This window comes from Macaca nemestrina, chromosome 13 (assembly GCF_043159975.1).
Source record: "Macaca nemestrina isolate mMacNem1 chromosome 13, mMacNem.hap1, whole genome shotgun sequence".
In the NCBI taxonomy this organism is placed as follows: Eukaryota; Metazoa; Chordata; class Mammalia; order Primates; family Cercopithecidae; genus Macaca; species Macaca nemestrina.
Window position 1 is genome coordinate 107,888,103 of NC_092137.1, and position 26,016 is coordinate 107,914,118.

A 26,016-nucleotide genomic window follows, 5' to 3' on the forward strand; every position below is an offset into this window, starting at 1 on the left:
CTGTAAAGGTGCTGTGCCTGTCACGGTCCAGTAGGAAACAGAAACCATTATAGGTGCTTCACACGGAGGGGATTCAATACAGGGACTTGTTGACACAGTCGTTGGAAGGCTGGATGAACAGAAAGGGGCCACTGAACAATCCAGAGAATAATAATAAGTGCTCACAGTGCCTGCCACCCACCCCCAGAATCGGGCACAGAAGGGCAACGAGGCTGATGCTCAAACCTGTAGATGAAGCTGTCCCTGCCTTGTCAGTGCTCAGACCAGTGTGTGGGTGCTGGGAGACAGTGGTCACCCTAAAGAAAGGGCACTGGGACCCTCATCTCCAGCTGCTGCTGCTGATTCTGGAAAGACAATGGCAAGACCTGGAAAAGGCAGCAGGAAGTTTTCCCCCACTTCTCTCCTAACATCCCAGCCTCCCTCCAAGTCCTCCCCTGCCAGAACCTAGCAAACACCCAGTCACCGAGGGAGCCCACACCACACAGCAGAGAGACGCGGGGAACCACCTGGCCTGGCCCCTCATCCCTGGCCACTCTGGCCCCTGTCTGAACTTCCAGCCCGGGTCTTTCTCTGGCCGTCCAGCAGGACCATGAGCAGCTGTCCCTGAACCAGTGGCCTCTCTCCGCTCGGCCAAGACAGACAACCAAGCACACTGTCAGAAGGCCAGCCCACCCGGAGGGGTCCACAGAATTGACGGCTGCCCTGAAGGAGCCACCGGCTGCTGGCATGGAGCCTAACAGAGAGGCCTGGGCAGTCTGACCCACTGGACCCAGGGCGAGCCCCAGATAAGGAGCCTTGCCAGTAGAAGTGCTGGCTCTCTCCGCCATTCCCAGGAGCTTTCTCCCTGGAGAACTTTCCCCTGGGCAGGGCAGATCTGTGGGAGTCAGGAGAGGCTCCTAGAGTGTTGTCCAGACTAATAACACTCAGGGCAAAGGGCCCTAGTGGGGAGGAGCTCGAGGACCCTGGCCTTTGCCCCCTCATCTCTTTCCAGCCCCTCCCCTGCCTCGCCCATCCTCTCCAGCCCCTCCCCTGCCTCTCCCATCCCAGCCCCTAGCCTCGGGCCCTCTTGCCTCCTGAAGAGACCAGCCTGTCCCTCAGTCACTACCTAGTCAGACTCCCCCATCTCGGCCAGAATGGATGGCTGCTCAGGCCCCACACAGGGCCCACCTCATTGGACAGGGCCAACCCTTGTACCACATTCCACAGCACTAGCTCCCCATGGCACCACTTTCTGTCCCCTGGCCACAAGCTGTCTCTAGAAGATACCAGTGGGGTCCCAGAGTACAGCCTCAGTAGGTTCCCCATCCAGAGGGGCCGAATATCATGGGTCTGAGACTCCAGAGTCTTCAGACCTCTTTCAAAGAAGGCTGGATTCTTTGAGCTTTGCTTTTCTACCTCGGCACTATTCACAGATACCCCCACCAGCCTCCCCCCAGCACGGCCCATCCGGACTCTCTCTCTGCCCCAGTGATGTTGGGGGAGATGTGGAGGGGGAGGTGTATTTATTTGAGCACCGTCCTCTCTGACAGCACAATTTTTAGTAGTCTGTCCCATGTACCAGGGCGGTGGAGTATCTCAGGATGACGAGGGGTGCTGGTGGGGTGAGGGAGGAGGCAGGGTGGTGGGAAAAGCCTTCCCGGGCAATCCTGAGGGAAGGTTGCTCCCTACCCTACTGGGAGAATTTCTGGGGCCTGGGAGGTAATGGAGCAGGAAATAAGTGAGGATGAAACAAATACACGTCTGTCCCCATTTGGTTCAGGCTCCTGGCAGGAATGCCAGTCTGTGGCCGGGCCACAGTGGAAGGCCCAGAAAGCAGCAGGCAGTGCCACCTTCATGGGCATCTGTCCCAGGAAGCTGAGGCTGTGAGCAGCTGGTGAGTGGTGTGTCCAGCAGCCCCCTCCTCCTTTCTCAAGTGAGTCAGTGACATGCACCAAGCACTTGCTTTATGCCAGGCTCCGTGCTGTACTCCAGGGACAGAGACCTCAGGGCACAGTCCTGCCTCCAGGAGCTCAGAGTCCCGGCAGGAGGCAGGGAAGAGACAAAGAGAGACAATGAAAGTGGAGAGTGACCCTAGGGGAGATATGCTGGGGTGGGGGGCTTGGTAGTCAAGGGTGGCTTCCTGGAGGAGGTGACATGGTCTGGTCCCTGCCTTTCAGGGTCTGGTCATACATAGACTGGGGGTCAGCTGGGGAGAGCCAAGCAGGCAATCAATCAACTAGGACTAAGTGACCTGGTGCCTAATGAAGGGCAGGTACGTTACTCGTCACAAAATGTCTGTGGGCTCCTAAGGAGAAAGGAGAGCATGGGGACTTCCCCTGAGCCTGAGTCTGGGGATCATCAGGCAACTTCCTGGGGGGGACATGGGTAGGAACATGAAGGTACTCAATGTACGGGACCAAACAGGGAGAGTGAGAAAGAGGACACTGGGGCGGGGGGCCAGGGAGCGTGGGGAAGCCCAGCCACGGGGCCGCGGCGGGAGCAGGATGCCTTCCCCTTGCTGCTTTACAGCGTGTCTGTGCTTTCCTAAGGTGCACAGGTAGACAAAAGGGAAAATACGCCCCCCAAATGCTGTGTTTAATTTTGTCCCCTTCCTTTTCTTTAAGAGACAAGAAGGAAGAGTGCTTTACACTTTGGATGGAAAAGAATGTTCTAATTAGTCAATTTTATATGACACTGTAAATCTGTAAATCTGTACCGTTTGGTCAATAAAAAGTGAAGGCAGTCTGAATGGGCGGACGTGGTGCTGGGGGAGGAGGAAGCAGGAATGGGGATGCCTGGCCCTGACTCAGGGCCCCTCCCGGACTGCGCTTCCTGCCACTCTGGACCCATCCCAGAGAGGTCGGGCACACTGCCAGCCCCATTCTGTGAGTGCTTATGAGTACCTAGGACCCCCTTATATGACTCACTCAGCCAGGAGCAGCTGTGGACACGAGTTCCCACCAATGCTGGATGGAAGTTCCCGCCAACACTGTTCTCCAGTGGGAGATGAGACCCGGCCCTCACTGGAGGCCTAAGGGGCCTGGGCTGGCAATTTCCTGCTAGCCTTAAAGCCAGAGAGAAAGAAATTCTCCTTCCATGAGTCAGGACGCAGTGACTCGGGGTTTGGAAGTGTGCTAGGTTGAACTGCGGAGTGTGGAACGTCCATGCAATGCTACTCGTTTTCAGGGTCCTCTTGGGGTACAGGAGACAGGCCTGCCACACCCCTGCTGGGTAACTGAGGATGCCCCTCTGCCTTTTAGAGCCAGCATCCTCCCGTATTCAAAGCACAAAGGAGATAAGGATGGCTGCTCAGAAGGCTTCATGAGGCTGCAGGGCCAGTGACACGGGGGTGGGAACTGCCTCATGAGCTGTAAGCAGCACCCAGGTGGGCTCTGGGTCTCTGAGCCACCCACAGGGAGACTTGCAGTCAGGTGAGCCCTGCCCAGGAGCACCCAGCACAGCATGGCTGGGTCCCTGGCCTCCAGCTGTGGCACTTGAGGTAGGAGCATGCGTGTGGAAGACCCTAGCTGGGGTACAGGGCGTTGCAGCCCCACAGAGGTAGGGCACTCCAGGGCTCCTCCCACTCTTCCTGACAACGGGCCTGTCATCTCACCACATTTCCCTTCACCTTCTTCAGCGACTCCCACTCCCACCCAGGCCCCCGCATGGCCCCTCAGGCGCTGGGATGATGCTGCAGGCGCCAGGCTGGGGCCTGTGCTGGGCTGTGGCCTACCCATGGGACAGTGCTGTGAAGGGGAGGAGTGGTCCAGGGGCGGGCAGGAAGGAAGGCACGCTGGAGCAAAGGCTCCCACAAACTCATCCACAAAAAAAGAGAGATTTCCATCACACCCTGGTACACTACAGGCGTGTGTGTGTGTAAGTGAAACAAAAGATCCAGGAAACAGTATTTCCCTTTCCTGTACAAAATACACTCCTCTACTTTATATCCTAGTCTGCTTAAGTTCTTTTTTTTTTTTTTGCGGAGGGGGCAGTGGGGGCAGAGTCTTGCTCATCACCCAGGCTGGAGTGCAGTGGTACAAGTATAGCTCACTGCAGCCTGGAACTCCTGGGCTCAAAGGGTCCTCCCCGCACTCAGCCTCCCAAGTAGCTAGGACTACAGGTGTGCTCGGTTAATTTTTTGAAATGTTTTCTAGAGACAAGATCTCAATTTGTTGCCTAGGCTGGCCTCAAATGCCTAGCCTCAAGCAATCCTCCCACCTCAGCTTCCCAAGGTGGCTGGGGTTACAGGTGTGAACCATTATGCCCGGTCGGCTCCAGTTCTTAAGGCTGGTTGATAATCCTCTAAATGGAGTCGCAGTCCATGAATGAGTCTCATTCATAGTTTGCCAGTCCCAGGACTGGGGGATGTGGTGGAGGCTTGGGGAGCCTGGCATAAAGGCAGAGGGTGGATGTCCCGAGTCTGGCCTGGGAGTCATGGGAGTCAATGGAGTGTTTGAAGAGAAGATGAGGGGTATGAGTGACATGCACACACTCGAATCCCCGGGACTCCTCAGCAGTGCTGTGAAAGGGCTGCCGCTGGCTTGGACTGGCCTTAACAGAAGGGAAATGCACTATCTTGTGTCGTGGGATCTGGGTCAGCAGCTCGGTTGTTGACTGGGATGCAGGCTCCTTTCATCTTTCTCCTCCTTCATTTCGTGGCTTCAGGTTCACCACTGCACAGTAATGGCCAGAGCAAGAAAGGGACCATTGTGCCCTGTGCCCCCTTCTTAGGCACCAGGAAGATTTTCCCTCTGTCTCGTTGGTCAGGACTAAGTCAAGTACGTGTCCCTAGTAGGGAATGTGATGAGCCTAATGGCGTGGGCAGCGACATCCCCTTACCGGTGAGAGCCTGTACCTCTCACCAGTAAGGCCAGTTGGGGAACTCATTCCACAGAAACAGTTTATCATGAGAGAATATATTCTGTTCTCTGCAACAAGGTATTTGCTGCAGCATCATGTGTAACAGGAAAACGCTAAAAACCCCCATATACCCTGATTAGGGCCTAATTGAGTAAATGAGGTTTTATCAACTTGATGGAAGATAATTTTGACACTGAAAATACAGTGGACCCTCATAACTCCTGGATTCTGTATTTGCAAATTCACCCACTTTTGCTAAGATGTATTTGTAACCCCCAAATTAATACACTTGGGACTTTCACAGTCACCGACATGCTCAGAGCAGCGAAAAACTTGAGTTGCCACACACACACACACATTCCCAGCTGAGGTCAAGCCAGGTGACACTCTGCCTTCCTGTTTGAGTTCTCGTGCTGTAAGGTGTCCTTTGTGAGGTCCCCTTAGTGCTGCGTGTTCAGAACCAAACTCCCACTCATTTTGCATGAACAGAACCAAACTCCCAAGGGATGCTACAGTGGCAGGAACATGCGCACATCTGTTTGACAGAGCTGTGACTCTTGAGGCATTTTGTATGGCAACTGCCTGATGGGGTCTGAAGCACAGCCCCAGGATAGGCCTTGTCTTGTTTTTCCTTTTTTTTTTTTTTTTTTTTGTGAGACAGGGTCTCACTCTGTCACCCAGGCTGGAGTGCAGTGGCACAGTCAAGGCTGTCCACCTCCCGTGCTCAAGTGGTCTTCCCATCTCAGACCCCCAAGAAGCTCGGACTACAGGCATGTGCCACCATGTCTGGGTAATGTTTGTATTTTTTTAGAGACAAGGTTTTGCCATGTTGCCCAGGCTGCTTTTGAACCCTTGGGCTCAAGTGATGCCCACCTTGGCCTCCCAAAGTGCTGGGATTACGGGTGTGAGCCACTGCGCCCAGCTGTTTTTTCATTTGAAGGGTGTGCATCAAAGAGCTATTTTAACACCCATGTTCATAGCAGCATTATTCACAATAGCCAAAGGTGGAAGCAAGCCCAGTGCCCAGTGTGTATAAGCAGATGAGTGGATAAACCAGCCGTGACACACATATGCAATGGAATATTATTCAGCCTTGAAAAAGAAGGACATTCTGACACATGCTACAACATAGATGAACTTTGAGGACATTATGCTACGTGAGGAAACGCAGTCACAAAAGGACAAACACGGCATGATTCCATTCACATCAGGTACCCAGAGTGGACAGAAAGCAGAATGGTGGTTGCCAGGGACTGTGGGGAGGGAAGAATTGGGAGTTGTTATTTAACAGGTGCAGAGTTTCAGATCTGCAAGATAGAAAGCACTCTGGCAATGGATGGTGGTGATGCTTGCACGACAGTGTGAATGAGCATGAATGCCACTGAACTGTACACTGAAAAATGGTTAAGATGGTTGATTTTGTTATATGTATTTAACCACAATTTTTAAAAAGAGAGAGAGGTATATAGTAACAAGAGAGCCTGGACTTAAACAGCATGCACTCTGCACACCTGAATGCGAGGGATAATCGTTTCCTTCATCCTGAAACATCATAGTGGCAGAGGGAGCCTTCGGGGTATCCAGGTTCCCACTGTGGGCAACGCCCGCGTGTGTCCTTTACAGAGCCCATGCCTGCCTGGCCCGTGGTGGGATCAGGAGATCCCGGCTCACTTCTCTGCTGATGACATGAGCCGCACCCATCTTGACTGGGGCCTCCTCCTCTCAGCCTGAAGTTTTTGAGACTTTATGAAGCCTGTGGTCACCTGAGTACCAGGGAAGAAAAGGAAAGGCAAAGCTGTCACGAAAGCTGGACTAACACAACCTGTTCCTGCAAAAAGCTGTAAAACTTTTGATAGCAATCTGCACTAAAATAAACATTTTTCATCATGACCCAGCAAAAAAAAAAAAAAAAAAAAGAAGAGACGCAGTAAGCAAAGGAATTTGGGGTTGGCAGTACATGAAACCTGCCATGCTGACGCAATGCCCAGCTATGCAGAAAAACCTGCCACCAGGTACCCAACCCTGGCACTCCTCCCTGCTTCTCAGCTCCTTGTCTGCCCCACCCCAAACCCGCACCTCCCAGCCACAGCCCAGAGCCCTGGCCACACAGACCTGAGACCATGCATCTTTTTGACATATCCTTCACCATTCCCAGGGCGTCATTACTCAGGCAGCCTCTGTCTCAGAGCCTCTGTGTGTGATCCCGGCCCCTGCAGCAGCCCCTCTCCTGCCCATGAGGGGCTTCCAGATGCTCTGTGTGGGTGAGCAGATCCACTCTCCCCAAAGGCCGTCCTCCTTATCTCTTCCCAGTCAGAATTCTCCAGTGAGCCTCCAGTGCCCACGCAGCTTTCTTTTCTTTTTAAATTTACTTATTTTTTGTTTTGGGTTATTTTAAATGTGAACATGGTCCTACATTCAAAACTGTCTCCAAGCCAAGAGGTTCTGCTCCCCCGAGACCAAGGCACTGACTGGCCGATTGGGTCTCATTCTGGGAATATTCTGTTCACCCGCAACAAATGCACATATACACAGACACTCACACACTCATGCACGCATTTTCTTCTTTTTCTGCACAAATCATAGCACACTGGGTACACTGGTCTGTGCCTTTACAAATTCTTGGAGCTTGTTCCATTTTGGGATATAGAATTTTCTCTTTTATTTTTTATTTTTTTGAAGATTGCTGAGTGTTTCACTTTGTAGACATAATTGATTTAACTGGTTCCCTCTGAATAAAGGGGTCATTTCCTAGCTTTCCTGTAATCAACAGGCTGCAATAAACAACTTTTATCTTTGTCGTTTTGCTCATGTGCATCATTTGTAGGACAAATTCCATCAAGTGAAATTATTGAGTTGAACAGTATGTGCATTTAATGTTTTGATCAATATTGCCAAAATAATAGAGTCGTTGATGGCAAAGTTATTTAACCTGGAGGTGGCAATGGACTTCAACTGGGAAGTTGCAGGCGGACATTGGGGGTCTATGAGTTCCCAGATTTGTAGGCAAAAATTGTGTGTGTGTGTGTGTGTGTGTGTGTAGGTACATTTTTCTTGGTGACCAAAGCTATAATCAACTCATAAGAAGGGTCTGTGCCCTCTAAATGTTATCTCACCCACCCAGCTGATCTCTCATCCCTCCTTTCCAAAAGTGAATTTCCCATCCTTTAGAGAGGCCTCTCTTGGACATTCCCTCCTCTGTATCTTTCTCATGGAACGACGTCCCTTCCTGCCCTCTGTGCCATTCCAAATGGTTATGGCTACTACAGCCGACATTCACCATGTGCCAGACAGACCCACCAAACCATCACAAGGGCCGGATGATAGAGGGGCCAGTGAGACCCCCCACCTCCTCTATTTGATGGACAGGGACACAGAGGCACAGATAAGCTAAATGGCCTGCCCACCAGGCAGAGCTGGGACTCAAACCCAGGAGGAAAGGTACTGCACGGTGCATGGACTGGAGGTGAGAGTAGAAGCAGAGAGCTGGCCTCAGGCTTTCTCAGCCCTGGCCACCCCGCCTGGGGAACTCTCAACAACGCAGCCTCCCTTGCCTGTTCAAGCAGACTCTCTGGGGCAGGACCCAGACCCTGGGGCTTTCTGGAAGTCCCCAGAGGGTTCTAGGAGTAGTAGGACTTAAGAGTGCCTCCTGGAGTATAGTGTTCCGGTATGTGTGTATTTGAGAAGCTCTTTGCCCCCACAACACATTTTTTGCCAGCTTCTTTTTCTTTTAAAGCAGTTTTCAAAATAATAAGCATCCTCCAAAAGTGACCAAAGAAGTTTTTATTTTAAGTATCATTTTGAATTCATGGATTTTTACCTTAGTTGATGCATTCCAATCCATTGTAGCTGTAAGAAGCCCAAGCGGTCCCAGGAGGGACCCAAGTTTGACCAGCAGGAGCCTTCTGATTCTTTTTGGCCGGACCTGAGGAGGCTCTGGAAGTTTTCTCACTATCTGGTGTGGTAACATCCAGGCTCAACCTCCCTCTCCAAACCTGGCGTCAGCCCTTTCTTCCTGGACTCCAGTCTAGGTGTTGTTACCCCAGTTCTCATATTCTAGTTCTTAACAAACTTTCTGAAAAATGAAGGAGCTCTTCATGTTCTAGAGAAGAACAGGTTTTAAAAACCTATTGTTAAGCTCCATCTTTCCTTAAGACGTCCTTTCAAGTTTCCGTTCAGCCTTTTGGAAAATTTATATATGACTGTGTGTGTTTGCTTATAAGAAAAGGATCTGCCAAAGTTGTGCTTGAAATCTACTTGCTCTAAATGGCTCGCTGTAATCAAATATTTCTCCACGTTGAGGGCCAGCCCCAACCATTGAAAAAAAAATATCTCCTGCTCTGAGGAAATACAAAAATAAGCATTAAAATGGGAAAGCAGTTTAGGCCACCAGGAAATTTGGAAAGCCAAATGTGAGCTTTAAGAAGAAGTAAAAACAAACACTCAAAGTTTTCACAACTATAAGGAATCCAAGCTACACTACTTGAGACAGAAATGAGATCACGAACTCCACCGGGTTTAAATCCACCTGTAGCCCTTGGCTCTGGCCCCTCCTACTGTTCAGGAGGTAGAGGGGTGTGGAAATAAGAAAGTGAGTGACTTTCTTCTGCAGAACATTGATTCTGCAACACTGAAGCCATTGCAGGAAGGTTCCCGTGACATTTGAGTAGATTCCCAAATGCTCAGAGGCCCCTGGCCTGTTGTGAAAGGCAGGACAGGGATCCCTAAGCCGTAGCTGGAACCCAGAGAGAGGAGGCCGCTGATGGGCTCCCTGAGACTGCAGGTATGATATCCCCATCAAGGCCCTTAATGCCCCAGGCAGAACTTGGCTGAGGCTCTAGCAGGCCACCCTCTGGCACATTCTAGGAGCCTCCACCTGGCCCTGCCTTTGGCCTTGAAATCTGGTTTTTGGGGCAAGAACCACAAGTGTCCTACACCATGTCCTAGTCCCACCACGCACTGCCTGTGTGACCTCAGGCCCCAGTCCCCTCTGGTACAGTATTACCTCATGGACTGTGGCAAAGATTAAACATGAGAATGTAAGTAACATGCATGACTGTGTCTGGCCAAGGAAGCTGCTGATGGCAAGAGGGGGACCAGGACCCGTCTGCAGGCACTGACTGGCAAGACGTGGCTGAGGTTCCCTTGCTGTCCCCATGCCTGGCACAGACGAGCTGGCAGTAAGCAGCGGAAGGTATCAAACGGTAGTTCTCTGGTCTTTCCAAGGGAGTTAGAATTGCTGTGTGGACTAAATGAGGCAGTCTGAGTGAATGCATTTAAAAAACTGTTAAGTACCTGGTGAATCACTAATAACCAGCATTGTTCATGTGCCAGCATTTTAATGCACTTCTCATAGCTTCTTGGCAAGTGCCTTAAAGCTGAGCCCTGGTACCTTTCTGAAGCATCAGCAGCCCTTGTCACTGGGATTGACACGCAACAGCACAGTTGAGGGGGAGCCAGAGGACAGCGGCTCCCATCCCTCCCGCCCCCTCCCTAGGACAAGCAGGCCTTGACTCATTCTCCGGCAGTCTCAGACCAGCCTAAGATTTCCAAAATTCACTTGGATTTTGACTGTTAAGGGGGAATTTGCTCCCAGAACTGGTGCTTTAAGAGGCACCAGGCTGCTGGAGCTGTTTTCCAGCCTGTAAAGCTGTGATTGTATTCCTTGCTGAGGAGTCTCTGCCTTGTGGTCAACTTCCTATTCTATTCTAGCTTCTCATCTCCTTTTCCCCTTTTCTCCTTGAGAGCCCAAGAATGCTCCATAAATTCAAAGACAACAGCTGACAACAGCAAGGGGAAGCCTCAGAAAGTAAAGGGTGACATATCTATGTCTATGTATTGGCCAGTTGTAATATAAGAATTGCTGGTCCCAGAAAGCTAGGGATATAGTTTGGAAAGCAGAACTCAAGTTGTATATCTTTTGGCTGAGCTATAGACAAGGGCTTGAAGACAGGGCACAGTGGCTCATGCCTGTAATCTCAGCACTTTGGGAGGCCAAAGCAAGAGGATTGCTTGAGGCCAGGGATGACCAGCCTGGGCAACAAAGCAAGCCCCTGTCTCTACAAAAAATAAAATAAAAATTGGCCAAGTGTGGTAGTATGTACCTGTAGTCCTAGCTACTTAGGAGGCTGAGGTAGGAGGATCACTTGATCTCAGGAGTTGGAGGCTGCAGTGAGCCATGATTGCACCTCTGCACTCCAGCCTGAGTGACAGAGAGAGACTCCCTCAAGAAAAAAAAGTGAGTGAAGTTGTTTGGTCTAGAAAGTTTCTGATACATCTTTCAGAACTGAGCTACCTCCACAGACATGAGCTCCCAGTCAAAATTCACTAAACATAAGAGGAAACAAGTGAACAAGAATAGAAGTTAATGGAAGCCACAAACTGCAGAATCAAGCTGTTAAGGCCAAGTGAATGGAATTTTCAGATATTAAATGTAGAATGAACACTAAGCAGGAGTAATAAAAAGATATCCATATCTCGACACATGGTATCACTGTTTCACAAACTGCAGAATGCCAAAGACAGAGTGAAGACTAAATACAGCCAAATAAGGAAGACAGATTCCTACAAAGCAAGAGTTCAACTGACAGCTGACCTTTCAGCAGCAACCGTGGAAGCCAAAACACAACAGAAGCATACGGGAAATATACAACATGGCGGAACTACATCTCGGAAGTGCGGAGAGAAAATAATTGTCAGGGGAAATTTAAGGACGTTTTCTAATAAATCAAACTGACTACTACCCACTGACCTTCACTAAAGAGATTACTAAAGGGTGCACTCCAGGAAGAAGGAAAATTATCTCAGGAGGAAAATCTTGGATGCAAGAATATCTTCATGACTCAAAATAGAGAAGAATTTCTTAAACTTGATAAAAACATAGTCAATAAAGGAAAAGACTGACATATTCAACTGCCTTAAAATTACGGGCTTAGTTAATCAAAGGAAACCATAAAGTATGTGAATGCTAGCAGAATATATTTGCAATGTTTATGACAGTCCATGAAATCCACACCATTAGCAAGAATTCCTATGAATCAATAAGAAAAAGAAAAATCTATTTTAAAATATTTAACTGATTAAAAAAATAAAAAACTTTACAGAGGAAGAAATATTAGTAGCTAACAAATACACAAAAATAAGCTCTATCTCATTAGTAATTCCACAGTGTCAGTGAGCAACAGAGAATGTCCCACAGCATGGTGTGAGGTTAATTGGGTGAGGGGATGTGGTCCACTGAGGACTCCAGGTCCTTTTAAAGAGACAGTCACAACTCATTTCAGCCTACTCTGGCCTGAGAAATGGGTACCCTGTGGCCAGAACCACAGATTTCTAAAGAAATGTCCCAAATCTGGATTTTCCATGTGAAATATCCTGTTTTAAACATTGGGAACTTATTCAGAATTGTTTAAAAGTGTGTATGCCAGTACTGCTTGAGCCAAAAGACACATTCACAGGCCAGACTTGGCTGAGTCCCTCTGTTTGTGACCTCTGCATTAACCCCTTGAATTTTCTAACAATCAGACCTGACTTTACCGTGACTCAGAGGGGCCAGGCTTCCTTCCCCATTTCCCTCTTGGTTCCCTCCTAATTTCACCTGAACTTGTAGCTAGACACAGAAAAGAGATGCCCTGCAAAGAGAAACATGCTCCATACTAGCTAATGAAGCCCCTTCTTTTATGCTTTTATCTTCCAGATATTTGGGTTCCTGGTCTGGACCCTGGTAGCCGCCACCCACGTAGTATTCCCATTGCTGCAAGGATGGGTGATGTATGTCTCAATCACCTCGTTTCTCATCTCCTTGATGTTCCTGTTGTCTTACTTGTTTGGATTTTACAAAATATTTGAATCCTGGAGAGTTCTGGTAAGAACCAGCAGCATGGCTCCTCCTGGGTGGACGTCCTGGGTTGGGTGAGGACAATTGGCCTTTCTGGGCAGGGAGGTATCTTGGGCTAGGCTTCTATGGAGCCAAGACATTTTATCTTAGTATGTTACTACCAGGCCAAAATGAAGACATTTCTCTGCAAGAGTAAATCATTCCTTGTATTCCCCTTCACTGCCTTCCCTGTTAGGAGAACACACAATGCCCTGTGATCAAGCATATTCTGATGTGTTTCCCTTAAATTTTCTTCCTGGTAAAATCCTTGGAGCAACGCTGAAGAAAATGCTAGTAGGAAAAAATCAGTCCCATCTCAAGGCTCTATCACAATCCCTGTGACAGGTTATTTCTTCCATATCCCACATGAATTATATGCAAAGTATACACACACACACACACACACATATATATACACACATATTTATATAAATTATACTCTACAAATAATTTTGGATGTAGATGCTTTCATTTAATATTACGTCACTAATTTTTATGTTATCGCATAATCTCAAAAAACCATTTAAAAGTGTTTCATACCGAACAATTGAAGACATATTTAAAAGTGCAGAATATTGTGTTATAGGCCCTCATGTAGCCATAACCCATATTGCAGCATTATCAAGACCTTACCACATTTGTTTCATCTAGCCTTTTTCCCCACTAAGGAATTTTAAAGCAAACCCCAAACATCATGCCATTCTATTCAACACACTTCAGTATGTTTCCCAGAAAACCCGCCAACTTTCTCACATTATCACATGTATACAAAGTAAACAATTCCTCAGCATACCTAAGACAGTATACAGTGGTCCCCCTATCTCTGGAGGACAAGTCCCAAGACCCCTAAGGGAAGCCTGAATCCTCAGATAGTACTGAACCCCAATTATGCTATGCATGCACTTCTTTTTTCTTCTTCACAATTTCACAGATAGACAATTCATTCTTACTGTAGATCTTACTTGGGTAACTGTTACTTGGGTAACTGAAATATACTGATCTTTATTAATCTGCCATTGCTTATGACATAGATATTACATTTAAAACACTGTGTATTAGTCTATTCTCACATTGCTATAAACAACTACTTGAGACTGGGTAAATTATAAAGAAAAGAGGTTTAATTGACTCATAGTTCCTAATGGTTAGGGAGGTCTCAGGAAACTTCCAATCATAGTGGAAGGTGAAGGGTAAGCAAGGCATGCCTTGCATGGCAGCAGGAGAGAGAGGGGAGGGAGAGGTGCCATACTTTTAAACCATCAGACTCCACGAGAACTCATTCAGTATCATGAGAACAGCACAGGGGAAACTGCCCCCATGATCCAATTGCCTCCCACCAGGTCCCTCCCTTGATACATGTGGATTACAATTGGAGATGAGATTTGGGTGGGGACAAAGAGCCAAACCATATCATTATACCCCTGCCTCTCCCAAATCGCATGTCCTTCTCACATTTAAAAATACAATCATGCCTTCCCAAAGTCCCCCAAAGTTTCAACTTATTCCAGCATTAACCCAAAAGTCTAAGTCCAAAGTCTCATCTAAGACAAGGGAAGTCTTGTCTGCCTATGAGCCCGTAAAATCAAAAAGCAAGTTAGTTACTTCCAAGACACAATAAGGGTACAAGCATTGCATAAATGCTCCCATTACAAATGGGAGAAATTGGTCAAAACAAAGGGGCTACAGGACCTATGCAAATCCTAAACCCAGCAGGGCAGCCATTAAATGCCAACACTCCAAAATCTCCTTTGACTTCATGTCTCACTTTCAAGTCACACTGTTGCAAAGAGTGGGCACCCAAGGCCTTGGGCGGTTCCATCCCTGTGGCTCTTCACAGTATAGCCCCTGCAGTTGCTTTCACAAACTGGCATTGAGTGTCTGTGGCTTTTCAAGGTGCCTGATGCAAACTGTCAGTGGACCTACCATTCTGGGGTCTGAAGGATGATGACCCTCTTCTCACAGCTCTACTAGCCAGTGCCGCAGTGGGGACTCTGTGTAGGGGCTCCGACCCCACATTTCCCTTCTGCACTGCCCTAGTAGAGGTTCTTCATAAGGGCTCCACCCCTGCAGCAGATTCTGCCTGGACATCCATGCATTTCCATACATCCTCTGAAATCATGGCAGAGATTCCTAAACCTCAATTCTTGCCTTCTGCATGCCTGTAGGCCCAACACCATGTGTAAGCTGCCAAGGCTTTGGGCTTATCCCTCTGAAACAATGGCCCGAGCTGTAACTTGGCTCCCACTGCTGGAGCTGGGGCAGCTGGGTTGCAGGGTGTTGTGTTCCAGGACTGCACAGAGCAACAGGGCCCTGAGCCTGGCCCACAAAACCATTTTTCCCTCCTAGGTCTCTGAGCCTGTGATGGGAGGGGCTGCTGTGAAAATCTCTGAAATGCCCTGGAGATATTTTCCCCATTGTCTTGGGGCCCCTCATTATTTATGAAAATTTCTGCAGCTGACAGCTTGAAATTTTCCCCAGAAAATATGTTTTTCTTTTCTACCACATGGTCAGGCTGCAAATTTTCCAAACTTTTATGTCCTGCTTCCTTTTTAAACTTAAGTTCCAGTTTTGGACCATCTCTTTGTGAATGCATATGATTGTACATTTTCAGGAAAAGTCAGGTCACATCTTGAATGCTTTACTGCTTAGAAATTTCTTCTGCCAGATACCCCAAATCATCTCTTTTAAGTTCAAAGTGCCACAGATCTCTAGGACGGGGTAAAATGCCACTAGTCTCTTTGCTAAAGTATAGCAAGAGTGACTTTTATTCTAGTTCCCAATAAGTTCCTCATCTCCATCTGAGACCACCTCAGCCTGGATTTCATTGTCTGTATCACTATCAGCATTTTGGTCAAAATCATTCAACAAGTCCCTAGGAAGTCCCAAACTTTCACACATCTTCCTGTCTTCTTCTGAGTACTCCTAACTGTTGCAACCTCTGTCCATTATCCAGTTCCAAAGTTGCTTCCACATTTTCAGGTATCTTTATAGCAGTGCCTGACTCCCAGTACCAATTTTCTGTATGAGTCCATTCTCACACTGCTATAAAGAACTACCTGAGACTGGGTAATTTGTAAGGAAAAGAGGTTTAATTGGCTCACAGTTCTGCATGGCTAGGGAGATCTTACAAAACTTACAATCATGGTGGAAGGCGAAGAGGAAGCAAGGCATGCCTTACATGGCAGCAGTAGAGAGTAGGAGAGGGAAAGTGTCACACTTTTACACCATCAGATCTTATGAGAACTCCCTCACTATCATGAGAACAGCATGGGGAAACTGCTCCCATGATCCAGTCATCTCCCAGCAGGTCCCTCCCTCAACACGTGGGGATTACAATTCGAGACAAGATTTGGGTGGGGACACAGAGCCAAACCAAATCACACTGCAAAAAAAAAAAAAAAAAAAAGCAGGAGTCTGGGGGAGCTGGCCTGCCTCGTTTGCTCATTCTTTACAGCTATGTAGTCAGAGAGGAAAATGCTCACCTGATTGACATGGCCATGCGTGGCTCTGCTCTGCATTTCCAGGACAGCCTGTACCACGGGACCACTGGCATCCTGTACATGAGTGCTGCCGTCCTACAAGCACATGCCACGATTGTTTCTGAGAGCATGGATCCGAGAATTTACTACATTAACACGGCAGCCTCGGTGAGTGGGCTGGCCACGGATAGCAGTCTTGGCTAGAAGATGTTTAGTGCAGGAGGTCTAACTCTGCCTTGTGCTGCATAGACCCTGAGCCCTCAAGTGAAGGAGCCACGCGAGCAGGGGAGAGGGATGTGTGTCCCTGTAAACCTGTGCACCCACATTCAGGGGTCCTCTTTTACCTTCTATCGTTCCCACTCCAGCTTTCCTCTCTCTTAGACCCCCAACACTGTCTGCAGAATTTTTTTTTTTTTCCAAAACACAAATTGGAACAGGTGTCTCTCTCCTACTGAAAATCCTTCAGTGGCACCCACTGTCTTTGGAATGGAGCCCACATCCCTCGGCATGGCTGAACTATTGGGAGAAGAAGAAGCAGGGAAGGGGAAAGCGGAATGCCAAGGTCTCAGGGGAGGGGGCATCAAGGAAGTCCCTGTCAAGAGGACAGAAGGAGGCAGGGGCCACCAGGCAGTTACCCCTGCTAAGATCCCAGCAGGCAGTTACCCCTGCCAAGGTCCCTCTGTATGCTCAAGGGCAGCCAGGAGGGTGGTGTGGCTGGGACAGCTGACCATGGGTGAATAGCAGGGTGCCATGCTGTGGACAGGCTGGGCCATGGAGGGCTGCAGGGGCCATTGCTGGACTTGCAGGTTTAGGAAGTTAAACTCCCCTGATGAGGAGGGAAGGGAGGCAGACAGGCTGGAAGGCAGCTGAAATATCTAGTGGCCACCCCAGAGGGTCACAGTGCACCCCACAGTGGGTGGCGTTTACCTCCATCTAACCCATGTATGTGTTACTTGTCTGTCTTGCTGCTGTCTGCTTCTTATCTCTCAAATGTAAGCTCCCTAAGGGCAGGAATGTTTGAATATTTTCTTCACTGTTATACCCACAGTTGTTCTTGAAGGAAAGCAGGTGCTTAAAAGATATTTGTTGACTGACTGACTGAATGAGGAGCGTGTGAGTGGACAGTGGGGCAGAGTGGGGCTGGGATGTTTGGAAGGGCCCGAAAGGTGAAGGTGACAGGCCCTACCCTGAGAAAAGAGCAGAGCTATCACACAGCTTCAATGTGGGGCAACACGGTCGTGTTCTCCCCATGAGTGAGAAGTGTCCTCACTTGTCCACTTCTGCCTGCCCTGCCTGAATGGTGCAGCAGATTCAAGGGTCAGGGCAGGCAGAAAAGGACAAGTGAGGCCATGAGGAGTCCTGCTGAGGGATGCTGGTGGCTGAGACAAGGGAGAAATGCATGTCCCATGAGCTAGGCAGGGAAATCAGTAGCCTTTGGGGTGGCTTTGCACATGGCTGGCAAGGGAGGCAGGAGGAGTCGGGTCACAGGCGTCAGGCTCAGGAAGCGGGGTGAGAGGAGGACCCTGGGGCCCACTGGGCTTGTGAGGCTTGTGAGGAAATGTCAGGGGCTCAGTGTGAGCCAGGAAATGCGGGAGGAGGTCTGAACAGTCACAAGGAGCTGATAAGCAGCCGCTCAGAGCAGAGTTCTGGACCAGCGAGGGGAGCTGTAGGAGTGCTCAGAACACAGGTTTGCTGGAGGTGGGTAGAGGAGAGTGGGCCTCGGGCAGGAGGTCAGTGTGGGATATGGGCCCAGGGCTAGAGTGGAGGTGAACCTGCTTCACAGCCAGGTGCAGGTGAGACAGAGACTGCAGTCAGGGCAGGACACCAGGATGGCCCCAGGGATGCCATGATGGAGAGTTTCCAGGAGAGGGAGTCATTGGCCAGGGGTTGCTGCCCTCAGGCCAGGCAGGAGGCGAGGAGGCAGCGTCATGAGGAGGCAGGGTCATGGGTGGCCTCCTGGGCAGTGGGGCTGAGGGTCCCTGGCGGGTGGGCAAGAGCTTTCGCTGCTGTCTCTAACAGTCGCTCTCCACCTCCATCCAGTTCTTCGCCTTCATCACCACGCTGCTCTACATCCTCCATGCCTTCAGCATCTATTACCATTGATGCACAGGTGCCAGGCCAAGGGGGAAATGCTCCTTGGGCCCCAATTATTGGTCCCCAAAAGCAGCTTCCAACATTTGCCATCTGGATGATAAACAGAAGATCCACCAAAAAACATCCACAGGATTAACAGAGCATCCTTGCAGACTGAGCAATGACACCACACTTTGTTTGGACATTTAAATTCACTCTGCTGAATAGGACGACGCTTTTCTTTCTCCTGGGAAAACAACTGTCTCTTGGAATTATCTGACCATGAACTTGCTCTTCTAGACAACTCACATCAAAGCCCTCACTCCACTGATGGAGAATCCCAGTTCCACTAATGTCAAGTCTGTTTGGGGATTTTGCCTCAGCTGTGGGTTTCCGTAGAGTAGGTCCAGGGGAATACTCAGTCTGATTCTGATGATTCTGTCTCTCTTTTTTTTTTTTTTAGACGGAGTCTCGCTCTGTCACCCAGGCTGGAGTGCAGTGGTGTGATCTCCACTCACTGCAAGCCCCACCTCCCGGGTTCACGCCATCCTCTGGCCTCAGCCTCCCGAGTAGCTGGGACTAGAGGCGCCTGCCACCACGCCCAGCTAATTTTATTGTATTTTTAGTAGAGACGGGGTTTCACCGTATTAGCCAGGATGGTCTCAATCTCCTGACCTCGTGATTCACCCACCTCGGCCTCCAAAGGGCTGGGATTACAGGCTTGAGCCACCACGCCCCGTCTGATTCTCTTAAAATTGAAGAGGTGCTGCCAAGGCCTTCAGATCTAATGCAGATGCACAGACCTTGTTCCTGGTGCCTTGTTGAGCCTGCGCTAGGGAGCTGTGGTCCTGAGTTCCCCGGGAGGCTGACAGGATCAAGCCACCCTGCCCACCAGCCTCCCACTTCCCTTCCCCTTTCCTCTCCAGCATTGGGATCCAAGGAAAATCTGCATGAAGCCAATTTTGAGGAAGATTTGTGGGGAAAATAAATCATTATATAGTTAGAACTGGGTATTGAGGGGTGGGGAGTGGGGAGGGAAGGGCATAGCCTGCTCCTCCATGAGTCTGACATCTCAGAAACTGCGCAGCTGCTGGCGCCTGGGTCAGGATTCCAGGACTCCACCTCTTAAGAACTAGACGGTGCCTGGTTCCTCAGAAAACACCCCCAGGGAAGAAGGCAAAAACATTACATCCATGCATTCTTCCGCCACAGCCACATTGGAAGAAAAGCCTGCCGCATCATCTCAGCGAGGAGTGAAGGACTCGTGTCCCAGGGAGCGTGCTCCTCCACCTGCACTCACCCCCCTCGCATTCTCTTAAGCACCCGGTGGCCCTCTGAGGCCTGGCAGAATGGTGGTGCCCACGAGGTTGGGCCAGGGCTCACCAGGACCTAGATGGGCAAAGTTGTGCACACTGAAATATCAAATCAAGGTGCTTGGTTTTAAAGTAAATATTTTTCCAAAGAAAGCTGTACTCTTCTGCTGACCCAGACGACTGGGGCACAGCCCTTTAACTGCACATGCCTTCTGTCATTGGGAATGAAATAAATTATTACGAGAAAGGGACTTGTCCTAACTGGTTTGAGACCTTACAGTTTTGTATCAACCTGTTTCCCCTCCTGGGGTTTGCAGGGGCAGGGACAGAACTACAGGAGTCATGGCAAAGAAAATTCTGGCTTCACTACTGCTTGCTGCTCACTTTCTGATCACTTTGATACTTTTTTTTTTTTTGCAACCTGATACCTTGAAAAGCCTCTATGTGTCTCTCTTTTTGTTACCTGGCAGCTGTCTAGGATGATCACTGTTTAATATTTACTAAGTAGCCACATGCAAATAAAAGTTGTTTGTTTGGTAAAAAGGAGCAGTTGGTCGACTTCATCTTGTTGGCATCTGGAACTGGCCATCAGGTCCTAGGTGCTGTCAGTAATTTCACTGAAAGCACCCCTAGGAGCATTTCACAACCTAAGTTCTCCTAGGCTGGGACCGCAGCTCCCCAGCCACCCAGCCTTGCTTCTAGAGCAAGAGCAAAGGGAGGTCACATTTGTCCCCAGGCCTTTGGGTTTATAATGTCATTTGTTCTTCAGTAAGGACAGTTTGGGTGCAAGTTCCAGAAACCAAACTCACACAGCTTAGGCAAAACTGGGAGCGCACCAGTAGGGGCTGGGAGAGGTGAAGAGGGCTCAGTAGGAGGAGAGCTGGCCCCCGCATGGCTCTCTGCTGCACGTTGGCCATCGTCTCCTGCCACCCTGCAAGGCTTGTCCAAGTCTCAACAAACACCGGCCTCCCATTCCCTGTGCAGACACTAGAGGCTCATCCTGGGCCCCCAGAGTCCACCTGGCGCTGTTGCAGTGCTGCTGCCTTTCTGTTTGAAGGGCAGCCCTCCTCTCAGTGCAGGGGTCTCCCCAGGCTCTTGTCTTCTGGAAGGAACACCCCGAGGCTCTCCACAGGCTCCTCAGGGGCCCCAGCAGGAGTGGGCTCTGGTGTGAGCCTCACAGGCTTTCTCCTTTCCAGGCTCTGCACCCATCTTTTCCCCTGGTCTTCCCAGGATCCTGCACCCGTCCTGTCTCAAGGTTAGCTATGGGGAAACTTAGACCCGGACATCCCACAACCATCTCCTGAGGCCCCAGCACGTGCTGGGCACTGGGGGTGCAGTGCTTTGAGACACAGGGTCCCACTAGCCACACCAGATGCCCCACACTGAGCGAGCAGCTCTGACTTGCAGCTTTGTCCAAAATAGCCAGAGGCTCTGCTTTGGCCAATGACTGGGCTATGATCTTTAAAATACGGAAAAGCACAATAAAGTGTTAAAATTTGGAAAACAAACACCATCCTCATCTCTGGGGTTGGCTGCAGAGAAACTAACGGCCCTACTTCCCACCCTAGAAGGAATCTGCAGGGAAGCACATCTCAGTAATAATAGAGGCTGGACTTGAGAGTCAAAGGCGAGCTCCTGTTCAAAGGGAGGGATTGTGAAGGAGGATTACCAATTCCTCCCCAAAATCTGCAGAGTTCAAATCCCAATATGTGCTGTTAGTTTCACTCAGGTGGATCTGGTCCTCCATGGGACACCAGCAGGTGATGAGCTCCCTAGCTCCACAGCCTCTCTCGCCCTCCATCAGTCATCTCCAGTGTTGCACGTGCCTCTGTCCAAGCCTGATTCCTGGCACTGTGGCTACCCATCACCCTCCATCACTTCCTGGGCTGGGAGAAGGGTGTGAGGTTTCCATGGTGATGCTGGACCACCCCCGTGCAGAAGCTTAATCACCATGAACTTTTACTGATGGCCCAGGGCTCTGTGTATAGGAGTGAAATGGGATTGATAGATAAACCCCTCTACCTCCATGTATGTTTGTGTTCTCAGAGAAGGAATGTTGGAATTAGTGGCAAAATACCTGGGGTGAGTCAAGGCCCCACGCAGATGCCTCTTCTGTTGTAACTTACTTGCCAGCAGGGTCCAGGAAACACACTGATTTCTGAGTCCACATCTAGGATCTCTATCCCCTGAAGGGCCACACATCCAGCTCACTGGTTACAACCCACTTTACTGCGTCCCACTGACCAGAGTCCACCCTCATTCCACCCCAGTTTCTGTGCCTTGGGTCACACCTGTGGGAGATTCTAGCCAGATGGAGTATCTCTGGCTTGTCTCCTCCCTGCCCTGCCTCGCCTGACACAGCCCCTGAGGAACTCCACCCTGCTCCCCAGTCCTCTCCTCCCAGCCTCATTCCTGCCTGGCCATCCTCAGCCCTGCTCAGTACAATGACAATATCGCCTCCCTTGCTGGGTCACAGCCACTCCTCAGAGGCATCATGTCCTCATCTGACAGATGAGCAAACAGCCCAGATTTCACATCCAGAACACATTGCAGTCAACACATAGATCAAGACTTCTTAAATGTCAGCCTCTGTATTTCTCCACCTTTTCTTCCTCATCTCAGCCCATAGCCATAAGAAGTTTTCAAAGGACAGACCCAGCTTATCAGAACATGCAAAACATCATCCCAGGAACATTAACTGTCTCGGGGCATTCTGTCTTCTCACTTTCTCATTCTCTGGGATTTGATAAATTAAATGTGCGGTTTTAAGTGTCTGAAACTTCTGTGACAGTCAGTGCCCCTCACACTCGTTCCTGTCTTCTCCTTTGTTAGCACACTCCTGAGATTGTACTGTGCCTGGCCTCCCTTGCAACCAGGGCTCAATTCTGGCCACTGAGAGAGAAGCCAAGGTCTGCTCCACGGCTGGGGTTGCTTTTCTGAGACGGTGGTCAGATACAACTGGCTGTCTTAGACTGACTTTCCGGGGACAGACTCTGAGACAGAGAGCCCTGTGCATGCAGGTTTACTGTGGGGGCTTTTGGGAGATGCAACTGGGACAGATGAGGGAGGCAGGATGGGGCAGGGGGAAAAGCTGGCTGGAAACGAGGTTGCAGCTGAGGCTGTGGCTGATACTGCAGGGAGCTCTGGAGCTGGTTGGCCCTGCAGCTGCCCTGCCTTGAGTCAAGTGGGCTCAGACTTCGTCTGTCATGTCAGCCAGTAGTTCCCAGGCAGGGGTGAAGGCATCTGTAGCAGCTGCTCTCCCCAGCACCTGTAGGGAACGCCTTGGCTTGAACAGGTGACCTGGGCAGGGGGCCACCACATCCACTACACTGCCACCTCCTCTTCCTGCCTTGGATAAGGACTTCATGGCCAAAGAGATGGCAAAAATAGAAGCCCAGATGCTGGTAGCTGTTCGACCAACACCAGCCACCTCTTTGCCTGAACTTCGTAAGAAGTCCAAGATGACAAAATCCGTTCCCCACTAGGCTGAGCTCACGATACATGCAGCCGAACGCACTGCAGCCCGGTAGAAATGCGCTTTCACACCTTCCACTTCCTCCGAAGGTTCACCAGGGACTTCGCTCCAAAGCCTGGTCCTCCCTCAGGCCTGATCCAGAGACTCTACGTCCAGAATGGACCTGGAATTGGTCTTCTTCCTCCTACCTCCCAGGCCCTGGGTACTGCAGAACCTGCATTCCAGAGTCAGGCAGCATCTCCAAGGACTTGGGCCAGTCTCTCAGCCATGGTCAGATTCAGCCCATCTCTGGCCCCAAATCCTTCCCTGCCCTCACAATAAAGTTCAAACCTTCATGAAAGTGACCTCCCAGGCCTTAATTACAGGTATGACCTTGCCTTATGTCCAGCTGCAACTCCTGCTACCCCCGTCGTCCAGCCCTGATGGTCCAGTGTCAGCACAGCAGCTGTGGCCAGCTCAGCCCTGCTGCTGCATCCATGCATGCAGTGGACATTCCATTCCCTATTCCCTCTCCCTGGGAACAGGAAGCCCTCTTCTTGTCTACATGAAAAACTCTTGTTATCTTTTTATCTCAAAGTCTTTCTCAAACCCCTGGCCCTTCTGTGAAGTTAATCATTGCCTCCTTGGGTGCCTCTGCACCTGGGGTGCGTGCTGTGCCGTGCCGTGCCATGCCATGCCATGCCGTGCTGTGCTGCCCTGCGTTACCCGCTCATGCAGTGCTGGTCTCCCCCACAAGACTATGAGGTTCCATGAGCAGGGGTTTTGGTTCTTGGATGTTTTTATCATCTTTGCCCTTCCCTATGCCCAGCACCCTCCCTGTCCCCACCAACCTCAGCTCTGAGTGCTCTGCTCACACTGTTGAAAAGAATGGGGACTTGCAAAAGCCACAGCCAGGCTACAGGGATGGATGACATGGCTGGCTCTTAAGCCCTCCCAGTCCTCACCCCCAACCCACCTTCTACATCTCAGGGGAAAAGGGGTATTCTCTGCTTCTTTCTTTTCTCCTTGGCCTGCGCTGTAGTGGATTAATTCCTTTCACTCTAGCTTCCCACCTGTACAAAGAGGAAGACACTGGCCTGCCACTGCCAGGACCCAGTCCAGCTTTGGTGGCCCTACAGGGCCATGCACCATGCACAGCCAAGGCTGCCCTGGCTATAGGGAAGCCTGGCCAGCTGAGGAAGGGCCCAGCTTGATTCCAGGCCACCTCTGGCTCTGCACTCAGCACTAGTAGGTGTTGACTTAAAAGAAAGAGGTTGAGGCATAAAATATAAAGAGTTTACTTGAGCCAAAGTGAGGACAGCTGCCTGGAAGACTCAGACCCAAGGAAGCTTAGAAATGAGCTTCACTGGGTCTTTGTTACAATCAGTTTTTTAAAGGCAAAAAGGGGGGACAACAAGTGGGCTGATATAAATCCATCAGGAATTCTCATTGGTTTATAGAAATAACATTGAGACCGGGTGCGGCGGCTCACACCTGTAATCCCAGCACTTTGGGAGGCTGAGGCGGGCAGATCACTTGAGGTCAGGAGTTTGAGACCAGCCTGGCCAACATGCCTAAACCCTGTCTCTACTAAAAATACAAAAAAATTAGCCAGGTGTGGTGGTGGGTGCCTTTACCTAGCTACTCAGGAGGCTGAGGCAGGAGAATCATTTGAACCAGGGAGGCAGAGGTTGCAGTGAGCCAAGATCATGCCACTGCACTCCAGGCTGGGTGAAAGAGTGAAACTCCATCGCCAAAAAAAAAAAAAAAAAAAAGAAAAGAAAAAAAAAAAGAAATAACGTTGATTTGTGATTGGCTCTACATTGTGAGGCTGCACTGCGTGGTTTAGTGCCTGGTGTGGCTTTATTAGGTTAATTTATAGCTCCTTGTGATTAGCAAGCAGTTTCAAGAGCTGAATTCGTAGCTCAAGGTTGATTACTGTCTCATTTTATTGTCTCTCTGGACCTGATAATTTAAAAGGACCCTCAGACCTCAGGTAAAAGTTCTTTTCTTTCTTCATAGTGCTGATAAAAATGCACTGAGTGCCTCCAGAGCCCTGAGGACCTGTGTATGAGGACCTCTTCTGAGGGAACTGCTAAAACAATGGCTTTAAAAATGCCAGAGCTGCACTGGAGAAGCAGGTGGATTTGGGGGCCAGGAGTAGCAATTGTGGCCTTTGAGTGAGACGGAGCAGGAGTCTTCAGTCCCCGTGAAGGAAGCCGGAGCTGGCTGGAGCAGCTCTGCTCAGGGCACCTCCTTCCTCTGCCTTTGCTTCTTAGGTGAAGACCAACATTGTGACTTATAATAAGAAATGGAGCTCCTAAAACCCTTGGGATCTCCAAAGTGATATATGACTTTTTGTAACTAATGAGATGACTAGGGGGATAGGGGCTCCTGAGTGGCCTCAGGAAGGCACTGGTTGTGAGGGAAACCAACCGTGTGATTAGACGGTTGAAATATTCAGCCCGACTGACTGCTGACTTCTGGTTTGGGAGAGAAGCTGGGGATGGAGTTAATCACCAGTGGCCAAAGATTTAATCAATCATGCCTACAAAATGAAGCCTCCATTGAAAAATGCCAACATAATGAACACTTTCAAAAGGATGGTGTTGGGGGAGCTTCTGGGTTGGTGAACACGTGGAAGTGATGGGGACGTGATGGGAAGGTGGTGTGTCTGGAGAGGGCATGTAAGCTCCATGTCCCTTCCCCATACCTGGTTCCGTGCCACTTTTCCACTGGCTGTCGCTGAGTTTTATCCTTTTTATTATTATTATGTCAATAGTTTGGGGGGAACAGATGGTGTTTGGACACAGGGATAAGTGCTATAGCGGTGATTTCAGAGATTTCTGAGATTTTGGTGCACCCACCACCTGAGCAGTGTACACTGTACCCATTGTGTAGTCTTTCATCCCTCCGCCCCTCCCATCCTGCCCCCCAACTCCCCAGAGTCCATTATATCATTCTTATGCCTTTGCATCCCTGAGT

General features: G+C 49.8%; 1 protein-coding gene across 1 annotated transcript in view; it reads left to right on the plus strand.

Moving 5' to 3' along the window:
- Nucleotides 1–20,123, plus strand: part of LOC105471825 (mal, T cell differentiation protein like) — a 32,508-nt gene extending 12,385 nt beyond the window's left edge. Inside the window, exons 2-4 of the mRNA XM_011724568.3 lie at nucleotides 12,533–12,700; nucleotides 16,237–16,359; nucleotides 18,232–20,123. Coding sequence (XP_011722870.2) covers nucleotides 12,533–12,700; nucleotides 16,237–16,359; nucleotides 18,232–18,294 — 354 coding nt within the window. The 3' untranslated portion in view covers nucleotides 18,295–20,123. The remainder of the gene's footprint in view (nucleotides 1–12,532; nucleotides 12,701–16,236; nucleotides 16,360–18,231) is intronic.
- The last annotated feature ends 5,893 nt before the right edge of the window (nucleotides 20,124–26,016 follow it).